This window comes from Lissotriton vulgaris, chromosome 2_1, assembly GCF_964263255.1.
Source record: "Lissotriton vulgaris chromosome 2_1, aLisVul1.2, whole genome shotgun sequence".
In the NCBI taxonomy this organism is placed as follows: Eukaryota; Metazoa; Chordata; class Amphibia; order Caudata; family Salamandridae; genus Lissotriton; species Lissotriton vulgaris.
The window spans coordinates 1,227,834,897-1,227,849,963 of record NC_141687.1 but is presented as its reverse complement, the minus strand read 5'-3'; the positions used below and the strand labels follow the sequence as shown (position 1 = coordinate 1,227,849,963).

The following is a 15,067-nucleotide window of genomic DNA, read 5'->3' as shown; positions in this document are numbered from 1 at the left end:
TTCAGAAGGGCGGTGAGTTCAGCGTGTTTCCAGTCTTCAGGGAAGGTAGCGGAGTTGAAGGAGCAGTTGATGACGTCTCGGAGGTGCGGTGCTATGACAGAGTCTGCTTTGTTGAAGATGTGGTGAGGACATGGGTCTGTGGGGGATCCTGAGTGGATGGAGTTCATCAGGCGGATGGTGTCCTCAGTGGAGATTGGCTTCCAGTCGTTAAGGGTGTTCACGGGGGGAGGATGGACAGCAGACGGCAGGGTGGGTTGGTTTCCGGGTTGGTTGTCAAAACTGTTGTGGATGTCTGCAATCTTGTTGTGGAAAAAAGAGGCTAGGGAGTCGCAGAGGGTTTGAGAGGGGGTGATGTCGTTGGAGTTGGCCGAGGGATTGGAAAATTCCTTGACGATGTTGAAAAGTTCCTTGCTGTTGTGAGCGTTGTTGTCGAGTCGATCCTTGAATGCTGCTTTCTTGGCTTTTCGGATTAGTTGGTGGTGAGTGCGGGTGGCGTTTTTGAAGGCGTCCTTGGTGCTGGTGTTGTGGTGCTGCAGTGTGCCAAAACCTCGTATATGAGGCCCGTCGTTCTTTGCATTCAGAAAAGTGATGCTGATTATGCCTACATCACATTATAAGAGAACGAGACTGAAATGCTCTTTTTGCTTTTTAGCTACAAAATAGGCAATAACCTGCCGCTTTTCTTCGAAAGAACGACCCAGAACTCTTTGGGATTGTGCTTCTTTCGGTAATAGGATTCCCTTTTTCGTTGCTTCTGCTGTATAGTTTAGCAGAAAGGGGCAAATAAATAAACTAAAAAATAAGCATGGTTGTGCTCAATAAGGCTAGTCAATAATCTTGGTGGCACTGAAGCATTGCTCGCATCTTAAACACAACTCATGTATTCATATCTTTAATATGTTGTTCATTGTTGTACCCAGATACGCACAACAAGAAAAGTATCGGTGTGGCCTGTGGCATTTGTTGGAGGTTTGCGCTACGAGTCTCCCAAAGTGAACGCAGCAGGCAAGGTATTCGGATGGAAGACTGTGTTCGACCCTCACCGACCATTTGCGATAGACATGGCCGGCTTTGCAGTGAATCTCCGGCTGATCCTTCAGCGGCCTCAAGCGTATTTCAAACTGCGTGGGGTGAAGGGAGGTTACCAGGAGAGTAGCCTCCTCCGAGAGCTGGTGACGCTGAATGACCTGGAGCCCAAAGCTGCCAATTGCACAAAGGTAATTTATTCGGCAGTGTCCTGTGCCATCAATTCTGAGATCTCCAAAGTACTTTTTGCTGCCAGAATTTCAATGTTAGGAGATGCAACGGGTGCAAAGATGCAAATAACAAGAATCGTAGGCAGGATCAATTTGATCTCAAATTGCCCGGATCAATTTGATCTCAAATTGCCCGAAGTAGCAGGTGAGAAATGATTGCCTCTAACCCAGATAGTGTTTAATGATTGAGAAAATTGATTCGTAATAAGTTAGTAACCTAGGCATGGCAGTAGTATGCAAAAACATGTGAAATAAATTTGTGGCAGAAAGAAATTGAGATATAAAGGTAAAGTACTGCATATTTAGTAATCAACCGATTGGCTTGAGAGACTGTATGCAATTGCTCTAATGATATCCTTAAAGGGAATTAAAACATCTGAAAAAGATATGGACAGAAGAAACTTCTAATAATTGGTGCAAGGAGGGAAGCAATTGAGGATAAATTGACTAGTACCAACAATTATCTACTGGTCAGAATGATTGGTCAAATATTGGAAAGAGGGATTGGTTGATTGGCAATTATGATAAATCTACTATTTGGCATGTGGACTGGTCAAATGTTGCTCACAAAGAATTGAGAACGTGCTGGCATCAATGACGGAATCTGCTTGCTCCATTCTGTTTTAAATCAGGGGTCATTTGTACTAGTCAGGACATATTACATCCAATGTTAAAAAGCCAATAATGAGTCTGTGGCATCAAAAGCATGAGGTTGCAAAGTGAGTGTGAGATATGTTATCCCAGCCCCAACACCAGCTTCTGACTTGCATCTTTCCTCTGGAGGTGAGTTTATCAAGAGAACATAAAAATCTGGCTGCTGAAAACCCTCCTAGATTGAGACTTTCTGCATTAAAAACGTTTGTGCCAGATCTCTCTCAGTCATTCCTGTTCTATTGCACATCTCATTCCCTTGTTCCCATTGCTGTTGTCTCCTTCTAGATGCTCCAAGTAGTAAATCAACTGTTATTTCTTACATCAGCAAGACTTGATGAGAAATTCTACTAACACCTTATTAAAGCAATCTAAAGTCAAAAATGAACCAATGACATCCGGGGCCAGATTTACTAACACTCAACACAATACAGCAAGACAACTTGCAGAGCTGCATCAAATGGAGAGTGTAAGTAATGTGCCATATTTACTAATATATGACAGATTACTGCTCTCTCTTTGTGCTGGTGCACTGTGTGCAGCTTATCACCAACATGGGCATCCTTGCGCCATGGTGCTGCACGATGGTGTAAAGGTAGCTGCGTTGCAGAAGGGACACCTTCCTGCACAAAAGCAATCCTAGAGGCATTTTCCTCTTTCTATGTGTGCTGCAGAATGAAGAAAGAGGAAATAACAAGTACAAATCAACATAGTTCTCCTTGTTAGGCCTTTGTTGAGATGGCTAGCATTTTGACAAATTCCCAGGTTTACTACAAATTATAAAAGTAAGCACTAAGGGAAAAATGTAAGACTGTATCTTTTCCATTCCTGTTCAAGGCAAAGAGTAAAAAATGATAAAATAGTGCATAGTGGATCCCGCAACATAGTAATAGAAGCAGTGATCTCACCAATGAGTACATCTCCTCATGATATTTACTCCCCACACTAACAGAACACACAACAACTACCACCTAAAGGGATAAAACATGCAGAGGTGTTCCGTAGACCTGTGAAAATTGTGAAATTATATTTCTAAATTTAGCAAAATTTCACAATTATGAATATTAAATATACTAAATTGCACAGCATTCCGTGAAATTCACTTAGCAGTATTTGACGTGACAATTGAGCACTACGGCATACCTTGCATTCAAAAGTCACATCGGATACAAGACAAAGAAACTTGTCTGAGTACAAAATATCTCCTGCAAAACATTTTCTGCTCAAACCAGTCACTCACCCCAAAAAAAAGAAAATGTGTAATTTTCCACATTTAATGTGAATCAAAAGCCACATATTTCCTGGACTTCAAATGCATCATTAGAATTTCACAGTGGCCTAGTATTTATGATTCTATTGTTGCTTCTATAACCAGCTCGTTGGAGTCATTACGCTACCAAGAACACTTCCCCTCCCACATAGTCATGTGCATCTTCCTGCTCCTGCTTTTATCCAAAGCTCCCCAGCACGCTTGTGGAGAAGTGTGGCTCAATGGTTAGAGCAGGCAGACCTTGATGCAGAGCTCTGGCCAGGGACCAGGGTTCGATTCCCGCCTCGGCGGGTCTTGGGCTCATAAATTCCTCTGACCGGATATTCTCGCCTCAGTGCCTATTCTAATCATGGGTCCCACGCTGCAACTCTGGGCAATAGCTTGCTTGGCCCCCACAGCGCCGGGGATGCCTGGTTTCACCATGGGGGTGCCCAGGAGTGGACACTTCACACGGAAAACCAGGAAGGGTTCCCTTGCGTATTCGTACAAGCGCCGGGAGACCCACTGCGGGTAGCTGTGCGCTATACAAGTACAAAGACAGACATTTACGCTTCCATAACTCCCTCCATTAACCACGCAAACAGCTCAGGACTGAAAACTTCTGGAGACTTTGACTCAGGACCAGTTATCAAAGCACTGTGGTCTGAGCCAAACATAGAAACACATCAACCTGCTCTTAGATCCCGTTTATGCACATGACTTATCACATTACCACATGTGTCCCATGATTGAATTTCAGCGGCTCCACATTCATACATATTAGCATATCACTACCGCGCTTACGGAACATACAACGCTAACCCGCCTGCTGCATGGAGAGCAAGACGCACCAAAGCACCTCAGAAGTTTAGTCTTTTATTAACCATCAGCAATTTGCACATTGGGAGTAGTACACTAGAGTTTTCCATTGCAGGCATAAGTCCCAATATTCTTAGTGCTTTGATTAAAGGATTCAAACATGACGTGGGGCACTCAGCAAGCTATGCAGCTCAAAACTCCAAACACCACTAAATCACACAGGTGATAGGGCCACCACTTCAACGCCCACTCCCCCTCCCCCACCAAAAGCACATATACAAATTGTATATTCACTGCTTTCAAACCACATAAACATAGCACATCAAACCATTATTGCCACCTCCCTTCTCATCCAACACTCCAGCCACACTTGCAAATCTCATTTGTTTGGCACACCCACCTGCCCATGCCACTGCTGCTGTCTATCCATTCTCAAAACAAGCTCACGCATACAAGCTTGCACGTCATACAGCTTAAAAAGGCCGCATAACTAAGCTTCCATGTCGTGCAACTGAAAAAGTTTGTATAACAAAATGAAGTCACCAAAATCCACAAGCAAACCCCTGGACCTGAGGTAGTAACACAAAGAAAGGAGGTAAATTAACATTTACCTCTTAAAAGTAGCGATTCGCTAAGTTTTCTTTCTGAAGTTGGCGTGATCGGGCAATATAGGTGAAAGTCAAGAAGGAATAAGCCACATCTATCAACAACAAAATCGTTATGAATAAATTACTATGTGACTTCATTTACACACAAAAAGCACATCTTAGAAAGGCCCTCTGCAACAGCTTATTAAAATGCCTGAGAAGTGCATGGATTCACATGCGAAGAAAAATAATATACCAATGGATAGTGTACCTTAGAGAAACACCACCTCTACTAGAGTAGTGTGTAACAGAGAAGAGGAACATGTAAACGACAAAGGGAGAGAGGAGGACAGACACTGAATTTCACTGAATAAGGTACTCAGATCTAAACCAAAATTGGACATCTCAGCGCTCCAGCAATTTGCTCTCAAATCTTGAGTGATTGCAAGAGCTTCTAACTGGGCCCAATCTGCAGTTCAACAGCCTACGTATGAAATAAAGTGCCCTATTGTACCTAATCAGGCTTTGAAAGGTCACAGAGGGATTCTGCTAAATCACTAAATGCGAGGCTGATTTTGGCATGTACGCGATGTCACTGATTTCTTCAGTACTTGTTGCCGTCTGCATTCTGTTCATGAAGGGTCCTTTCTAATTTACCTCAGATAACACTAGCTCTCTGTCATTCTTTTAAGATCATTCTTTGTCACCCCTGTCCTTCTCTAGCACTTCATTAAAAAATATTATGCAGCCGTCTTGAACCTTTGTGCAACACCAAAGGGTGGTCCAGCCTGCAATTAAATGATAAAGGTGGAGGAGTGTTAAATAGCAAAAATACGTTTTCTAGCATTCACTTGGGTGTATAAGCCCCTTCTTTGTCCTAACCATACCAAAGTATGGCATCTTACTTTGTAATCTAAACAGATTTTACCCAGCAATTTCCTGCAAGATGGCAAAATGTAGAGGCAATACAATAATGCCAACAACAAAACATCAATAGAAACAGCAGCATTAACGAAAGCAATAATAAATGGCCTTACATCGTGCTTGATGTTACTGTTCTTCCATTTCTAAGCGCTACAAATAACAGGTGCTACTGTCACCCACTGTAGAGGACGAGCTGAATTTGCCGAGCAGGGATTCACGTCATTCACGTAAGTTGTAGTAGGTGGAAATAGCAAGAGCTCAGAAATAACGACGATAGTCTCTCAAAGCAGGTTTTATAACTACATAATGTCATGGCAAGGGCCTAGAAAAAATCCATAAAATATAAAAATTAAACAAACAATTAATTAGTAAAATAGAAAAAGCAGGGTTGTGAAGAGGAATAACAGGGTTAAAACTAAAACGTTTTCATTTAGTGTATAATTGCGGGGAGAACTGAAATTCGACCTTTAAGGAATACTAGTCTTCTTTCTCGATGTAAACTACATGTGCCAATGTGTCTTTTGGTGGAAGACCTGTAGGTTGTGCTAGATAACATATGACCCGATGTATTTAACACTTTTGCATTCCCAACCCAGGGTTTCATAAAATCACAGGGTTTGTCAAGGCGGTGTAGGCTGGGAATATTAAATCCCAAATATCGACAGTACAGAATATTGGTACGACAATATTGGGGACAAAATATTATTATATAGCTAATTCTACATATACGTATCTTGGTGATATACATAGGTCTTTAAGGTACGTAGCTGTGGAGTTAAGAATAGTAAATCCTTACCTCTCTCTCTGCATGCTTACCTTTCAATATTTTGTCCCTTGATATTGTTGTAAGGATATTGTGTCCCATCCATAATCAGGATTTAATATTCCAAGCCACAATTTGTGAATGCAAACATGTTATGTACATTGTACTAACCCACTTGGTATTCATAAATGCCTTTTTAACTCACAAATTGAGTTTGCAATCCATTCAAAATCACAGGTAGGAGGGTTCCTGAAAAGGGACGCCCAACCTATCTATTAATGGCAATGGCATGCATCAATAGTTTGCAACTGCAAATGTGGTCACAAACCATTGATCAGTTACCCACACCTCAAAGGAGGCGACACCTAATTCACAAAAACGAGAAACAATTTTATAAAGCAGCACCTGTTGCTTTAAGGCTCAAAGTCTGATTTAAAACATAAAATTAATGTTTCTTGGAGACCGCCGTCTCTGACTTTGTAGCCAATTACGTTTTTTTGCAAATAGTGACCTGCCTAATTACTGTTCATTGGGCAGCTTGTTCTGTGATCCCCTGTTACTGGATATTTTGTGGCATTTCCTATTAATGCATAGGTAATATATCCTGCTTTAGGTTTAAACCTATAATAACGAATAAAACCCCACCAAAACAGAAACAGCCAGCGCCTGTGTAAACATATAAACAATGATAAACATCGGCACAACTAGAAACTTAAACACCATTCAAATAAAGGAAAGTAAAAGAGAATGAGCCAACTCTCCTTAAAGGGTCATACAGTGTAACGTTGTTACACAAATAAACAGCAAAAAAGACTGATCTAAGATTATTTCACTTGAGTTTTGTTGTTTAGGGATGTCACTAAATTATTGTTTCCTCTTCCTTTTCTTGCCTCCCATTTTGTGCTTCTGTATTAAAAGTGTAGGTTTTAGAAGCATGTTTTAAGTCTTGTCTAATTATTGTAGAAAATCTGAGAATAATAGGATCATATTTGATCTTTTTGGAAGTATTTAATTCTTTGACTGATTATTGAACTGGCTGACTCATAAAAATCTTGAACAATAGAGTGGGTAAATAATTTTGATACATCAGAACCCTTCTCTAATAAGTCAGAATTTAAAAGCAGGTCAGCTGTCAAATACCCCAACATTCAGTACAAGGCGTAGTGACGAGTACCTGTGAAAAGAGTGCTCACGGGATAATGGCTGCAAGGTTTCCTATTGTTATGTGTGCCTTCAGCTTAGCCTGCCTTTTTTACCCTATTGCACTTTATTGCTTTGGTTTTTGAGGCCACAGTTACAATGTTAGGAGCAAAATTCAAAGCCCCAGAGTACAATGTGATTTCTGTTAAAGGGCAAGGACTGACTCAAAATGAGGCATTTGCCATGTGGACGCTTGGCTGGTATGAATGCCTAAACAACCGAACGAGCATGCTTAAAGCATCAAGTTTAGGGTGATTTAGAAAGCAGAGATACAAATTAATCTAGTGTAATTCACTATTTTAAAGGTTTTACGAGGTACTATGATATTGGCAAAGTTGACAACCCCTCCAATGTCCTAATATTCAGTAAGGAGTAGGTTAATAACCTCAACTATGTCCAGAAATGTGTTTAATAAAATATTTAAAAATTACATTCTTCATTTTTTATTATATTACAATCCTAGTAACCAGACAAAGTCCTAACAGAGTGAGAGGTAATGAGATGTGACGGGGAGTAATGTGATGTAACTGTAAATGAGAATGCAATATAAAGACTGTCTCCTTACAACAGTTTAACATATGCTTATGGGGCACACTGCCAATGATACTATAAACCCTACATTACTTCTCCTTTAAGTTATATGTACTTTATGAAAATCACTGTAAAAACAATATGTTTTGTAAACACTGGAAAAACTGTTTTTGTCTTTTGTGGGGGTTGGGCAGCCGAATAAGCACTGCTAAGCACTGATTTCAAAATATTTGGAAAACACTGAGAAAATATCACTGAAATCCACAAAAAATATACACTGAGAACAAGACAGCCTATACATCTGTCACATCTCAAAATCAGAGGCAGGTCACAAGATGTTGGTGGGCAATTTGAACCACTGTTTGAGACCTTTCTCTTAGTACTTCCAGGCAAGGATGTTTCTTAATCACTTGAAAAGATTATGTGGATACTTGACTAAATACCTCCAAATACATCATTCTACTCTCTGTTGGCTGTCTGACAAGCGTAAGAGAAAACCTTTGTTGCTGGAATCAATGTAGAAAGAAGCTTGTCACTGATGGAATCTGCTGTTTTTGGAATTTCAGATTCTGGTATGGCACACCAGGACTGAGAAACCTGTACTTGTAAATGAGGGGAAGAAAGGATTCACTGATCCCAACGTGGAAATCTGATTCCAAGGCATTGTACGGAAATGAACAGGTGAGCACTTAGCCCCACAAAAACAAAGCATAACGTTTATAGCCTCTGTCCAAAATTGTTGTAAATTTCCCAGCCTTAAAATTTCAGAATATCTTTTCTCTTGGGTAGCACAGTGGTTTGTGGTCATCTATTCACTATCAGCGAATCATATGGTGTACAAGGTCATCAATTGACAGAAATAGATTGACTATTGGTTATGACAACACATACGGCTAGGTCTCAGTGTAGCAGAGGTTATTGCGTTTATGATTTACTCTACCAGAGAAAGGAAAAATGAGTTTGATGCAAGGGACAGTACCAAATGACCGAGTTCAACCATGCCTGCTCAGACCCAGTCTAGCCCCACCCAGCTTTGAATCTAGGGGATAGGGAGGAATGAGAGCAGCCATGTGTATGGCGATTCAGAACAATAGTATTGGCAAAGCTAACAGGTCAGGGTTTAATTTACTAACACATACAGTATTAGCACATTAGAGCACTTGGTAGGGAGTGAGGAAAAGCGGGCAGAGAGGGTTATTGTTCTGCAGAGCCTTCTTGCAGTTCAATGAAATCACTTTAGTGGAGGCAGAAGGATACGTCAAAAGAGCAAAGTAATACTCAACTGGGCAGAGCCTAGACATGATTGGCAAATCCTTAAGTCAATAGCTGAAAGAGGCTGGTAAAAGAAAACCAATGGTTGAAATTGGTAGACGCAAAGCCCAATGTACTTAAATTATTAGAACTATGTCTAACAGTTGTGCTGTCAAATCCTAGACCTAAAAAGTATACCCCCTTGGTGTAACAGAGGTACCATAGAAGAATAAAGGGCTGAAATTATATAAACAGAGGGAAATGTCAAATTTTGACTATTGAGTTTACTACATTCTCTGGAGAAACCCAGCTTGTGACCTGTGGCGTATGGTTAAGCATTGTGAAGAATACCCTTCCCAAGAAGTAGAATAACTTAAGAGTCAGCAGCAGAAGAAGAAATAACCAGTTGTAATCCACAAAGATTAAGCCTAGAAAAACAAGTTTTTCTTAATCACTGGTATCCAAAAACATAATGTTTCTGAGTGGCAGACACAGAACAATCTTTCACTAAAGTCTGAAGGATTGCAACATTCTACCTATCTTCCCAAGAGTGCTTCTTTAGAAGGAAATGCTGAAAAATCCTCTTTAAGTGTGCAGTGAGCCAGTATATGGGTAACACCTTCTTGTATTGGTAAGTTCCTGTCAGTTCTTTTAAATACCACTATCAAGAAATGGGCTGTTTATTGTTTCCTATGTGTGCTTCTGTCTTGTAATGAACCTTTAGGCACAAAGGCTTCTACGTGTAGATGATGGTCCACGGCAACTAAGGTGAACAATTTGTTGAAGTGACTATTGCAGTGAAATCAGTGAGCATGTATCAGACATAGAAGTTGTGGTCCAGGCTAGCTATTTGTATTTTCTCTTGATATATCAGTGATATATTTGCAAAGTAAATCACAAATGTATGGCTTACTGTACACTACATATCCCGGTGCCAACCTCGTAATCCTGAATAGTGACATTTACAAATGAGGTTGCTCATCTCGCCAGTCTTTGCAAGTCATATAGAGAATTCATAGAGGAAGTATGATTCCAACTAGATTTGTTACCATGATTGGAACATTAATCCTGGAAGGTACAGAAGCATCCCCGCAGCAAACAGTAACCAAACATCTGCAACCCAGCGAGCTATCTCACTGGTATTCAACCATGTGAAATGTAATATACACACAAGACCTCGCCTGAGTAATTCAGAGTCACAATAGCATTTAAAAAATGAGTTCTTGTGCTATAAAACACTGAGGCAGAGTAAGTCTTAGGTCAGAAACAATTAACATGTGAGTATAACACCCACAACATACTGTCCATTCAGAGGCAGTAGCTGTGTATAGGCCAGACATGGATAAACTATCAGATCCCTCTCAGCTCCTTTCTATTTGCCTGATTGGCCCTCTTATCTCTTCCTGAATTCCATTTCCTCTCTTCGCTTGCTTTTGCATTTAAAGCCATTGTTTTCCCATTTTGTTTTTGAAATGCTTACTCAGATATTGAACTTCCACCAGAGATTCAGGGACCCGTAATGAGTAGGGAATGTTTTCACATCTTCCTGACTCTTTCAGGGAGTATTGAGTGCTTCAATTATTCTGGAAACACCTGCAAGTCACCTCTTATAGTTAATAGAGAGTTGCAGATTTCTAGGATCCACTAAGCAAAACATTCTTATAAGGATCCTCTCTATCGAAGGGATTTTAGTAAAGGGGATGCTAGGCGCACTGACGTCTATACGAGTGTACCTCAATGTCAGAAGGTGCTGCCAGGGGAGGGGATGAGCCCTATAACCCCTCGATGTTGTGTGGGGACAGGCCCTCACACTTTCTAAATTGGAACCTAACCTAGGCACACTTCCAAGTAAATCAACAGTATGTATAATCACTGCAAAGTTCACAATTTTTCAGAAAAAATGTATAAACATATAAGTTAGATGTTGTGTGTTTCATTAAGCCAAAACTGAAACCAACCTACACGTGTTTCGTCGCATGTGGAAATAGTTCAGCGACTTCTTCAGGGCTGAATGCAGAACAAAATGATCTTTGTAATCGCGCTGCCGGTGATAATTCCAACCCGGCTGGGCTTATCAATGGGGACAGATTGCAACATCAAGTTACTTCTAACGTCACGTAGCCGGTATAGGTAGTATTCCGACTAGCCTCCATGTGGTCCAGAAGTAATAAACTTTAATGAAAATCGCGCTGCCGGTACTTTAAATTGTTCCGGCTCCTAACAGGTCATGTAGTAAAGGAAACGAAGGACAAGTGTAACCGCGCTGCCGGTAACCGAGGCGTTCCGGCTCCAGAAAGGTCCTGTAGTGAATGACTCGAAGGATACGTGAAACCAGGGTATAGGTTCACGTATGGGTGATGCCCACTGTGAAGCCAAACTACATAGTGTGTGTGTGCTCAGAATGCCTCACGGCTGATCGTTGTGTACCGAATAAGGACCACTTGCGACTAAACACGTGTCGGCTGGTTTCAGTTTTGGCTTAATGAAACCCGAATTAAAGACGACGCAACATCTAACTTACATATTTATGTCTTTTTTCCGAAAAATTGTGAACTTTGTAGTGATTATACATACTGTTGATTTACTTTAAAGTGTGCCTAGATTAGGTTCCAATTCTTATGAGGATCCCATTAAGGACATGAAGTTGGATGCCACATAACATGATCTTATCTTTTTTCTTCTCAGCAGCATATGCCTCTTGCAGAACAAGTCCAGTCTGCAGGCAACTCCACGCACCAGCAGGAGACAATGCATTGTCAGACCCAACGAAATGAGGGCAACACCTCGCGTACTGTCCCCTGCAGATTGGACCGGACTGTTTGCGAACACTCTTAAAGCACATACAATGCAGGCATGGCCCAGGCTTCACTGCAGCACGAGCGCGGAGGGGCCCGGAGGCGGATCTGGCTCAGAGGAGCGTGTGCATGGCATGAAGCCCGGGAGAGGATGATCCCGGAAGATGTGGAGAAACCTTCTACAAAAACCAGTGAAAACAATGGAATGACATGCAGGTACCCTGTCACACAGTACCAGCTTTTATTCTAAGAAGTGCAGGTACTGTCCCAATAAAGTAATATCAGAACTGCTGGGAAGTGCCCGTTTTGTCCTTTGATAAAGTAGATAATATCTGTCAATTTAAAGCTCTGACAAAGACCCCCTCATCTAAGTATGCGGAGCAGGGCTTGCAGCAAAGATTACAATACGATTATGGACCTCTACCAGCCACAGTGGGAGCAGAAAACATTGCCAAACACTTTCAGCTCTCCTTTGGTGTGTTGAAGTGACTTAAGGGACAGCACCTGGTATTCAATATTTATTACAATACACAAGAAAGGAGGGCAAGACAATGAAATTATGGGCCTCGCCTTCTCCGGATAGTTTTTAACGATGTCCAAGAGAAAACACAGCGCAAGATCGATTCAGGACCTCGTCCTGTTCCCATAGACTATATACTATTCGTGTTTACAAGCTATCTGGCTGGGAGAGACAATGTGAATGCCTGCCAGGCAACCTTGACTATGGGAAGAACCAGGCAAGCATTTCGTCTCCCCCTTCTGTTATGTGGTATGCAGAAGAAAACCTTATTTTGAAAGAAATAAAGAAGCACTTATTAAAAAATCAAAATGTCTCATTCTTTTTCGATACTAGATGTAAAAGGAGTGAATAATGGTAATATAAACAAACATCTTTCTGTTTGCCCCCTGAATACCGAATCAACACTATTGATGGAACAGAAAATCAAGGACTGTATATAGAATATAGAATATCAACAGGTTGGTCTAGATATTCTGTACCTAACTCCATATATATGTACCTATGTGGTAGATACATCTTCAAGGTACATAGATTTGAAGTTAGGAATAGTAAATTTACACTTCTCTATGTGCACTTACCTTTCGATATTTTGTCCCTAGATAGCAATATTCCACATAATTGTCGGCGTCCATATTCAATAGTAAAATCCCATCTTACGGCGGCCAGTAGGTAGGTAACATACCCAAACAGAAGAGTGATTTATATCTTTTTAGAAGAGGGGTGATAGTTTGATGACTGCGAATGCGAGACAAGTAGAACATACAGATAAAAGGTCATAAAAGCATGATCCAAGGTCACTTAATGCAGCATTAACATTTAAGTAGATTCCAGCAAAAGTATAATAAAATGAGAATTATTAACAAAAAAGCACAGATGGTGGCTGGGGAAGTAGATACCCACAGGGTCTCCTAGATTTTAACACACAGGGTCGACAAGTGTACTAAACATACACAGGATTGAAACTGACAGCATTGCAATGAAGATACAAAATAAATAAGGTAAATGAATAAATATTAAAAGGAAAGTCCCAGCGAAATTTTAAATATGGGTTGTTTATTTACAAGCCCATTGTGCTGCCAGTGCCAGCAGCAAGTGTGCCTGCCCATATTTACAAGGCCACATAAAGTCACTCTGTGCGACTTTTCATTGCTTTATAAATATGGGCCTGTTTCACTCATTACTCTGCATGAAAGGGGCGTTCCATCTGTGTTGCTGTGGGTGTTCCCATGCAACATCAATGGAACCTGACACATGCCCATATTTACAAAGTGTCGTAAAGCTGGGAATGCGTCAGAATCCTACGCCTCCCCTGGGGAGGCGTAGGAGTGGCGCAACTGAGAAATACTTTTATTTGTACCCGTTCTTTGCTATGAGTGCTACATTCTGCAGCATTAAAGATTGTTTTGTGCTGGAAGGTGTCCCTTCCTGTACAACAATCATCCCTCCGACGCAGGCATCCTTGCACCATGGCACAAGGGTGTCTGCATTGGTGCACATCTGCTGTTTGTGCGCCGGTACAGGGGAGAAGGACGGGAATGTATGCATTCTTGCCCTTTTATTTTGGTGCATGACAGCGCAGCAGGAAGGCTTGCTGCACTGAAGTGCGTCAAAATATAGTAAATGAGGCCAAGGGTATGTAGAGTGACGCACATGTGGACAAATGGGACTCTGAATCCTTTGAGGTCTCTTAGAGTGTAATAGTAGTACTCAATGAAGGTGTAACAGACTCAATCAGTGAAGGTTTAAAGCACAGAAGCCAATGGCTTGCAGAGCAAAGTCGAGTTACTTGCACTTGCGAGATGCAGAATAGGCTGTTGATCATTTATCAAGCATGGTAAGCGACAGGTTGATATACGAATCGTGGTATTCAGTGTAGCACCGAAAGTGAACAGGACAACCGGCGTTGTGCACACAAGGGGGTTTATTTACAAGCCCCTATGCGCTGCTGGAGCGCCATTTTTAGTGACTAACTGGCAGTGCACACGGCAGGGCCATATCTGCAAGGCCACGTAAAGCCACTGTGTGGCTTTCCATGGCCTTGTAGTTATGGACTAAGGCAACCCAGCACAAGTCGCTGCATTGCCCCAGCCTGTGATAGGGAGGCGTGTCATGGGTGTTACGGTGGATGTTCCAATGTAATACCCATAGCACTTGATACATCGTCAGATTTATGTGATTTTGTAAACCTGGGAATGCGTCAAAAGCCTACACCTCCATAAGGGAGGCATCAGGGGGGTCAAAGAGGAGAAATACCTTTCTTTCTCCTAGTTTTTCCTTTTTCTATGTGTGCTGCATTCTGCAGCACACATATAAAAAGGAAAACACCTCTTGTGATTGTGTTTGTGCAGGTAGGTGTCCCTTCCTGCACAAAAACATTCATCCCTGCAACGCAGGCACCCTTGCCCCCTGGTGCCGGCGTTGGCGCATGGCAGCCCATTGTGCCACAGCAGAGGGGAAAAGGACAAGGATGTGACATACCTCATAGATACAGCGCATTCCTGCCCTTTTCTTTTGATGCCGG

General features: G+C 41.6%; 1 protein-coding gene across 5 annotated transcripts in view; it reads left to right on the top strand.

Moving 5' to 3' along the window:
- B3GAT1 (beta-1,3-glucuronyltransferase 1) overlaps positions 1–12,841 on the top strand; it is a 312,275-nt gene extending 299,434 nt beyond the window's left edge. For 4 of the 5 annotated variants that reach the window (XM_086956953.1, XM_086956949.1, XM_086956951.1 and 1 more), the window contains 3 exons: positions 921–1,217; positions 8,547–8,661; positions 11,917–12,841. In XM_086956953.1, the coding sequence (XP_086813079.1) occupies positions 921–1,217; positions 8,547–8,633 (384 nt within the window). In that variant the 3' untranslated portion in view covers positions 8,634–8,661; positions 11,917–12,841. The remainder of the gene's footprint in view (positions 1–920; positions 1,218–8,546; positions 8,662–11,916) is intronic. The other variant, XM_086956950.1, reaches the window with a different exon arrangement.
- The last annotated feature ends 2,226 nt before the right edge of the window (positions 12,842–15,067 follow it).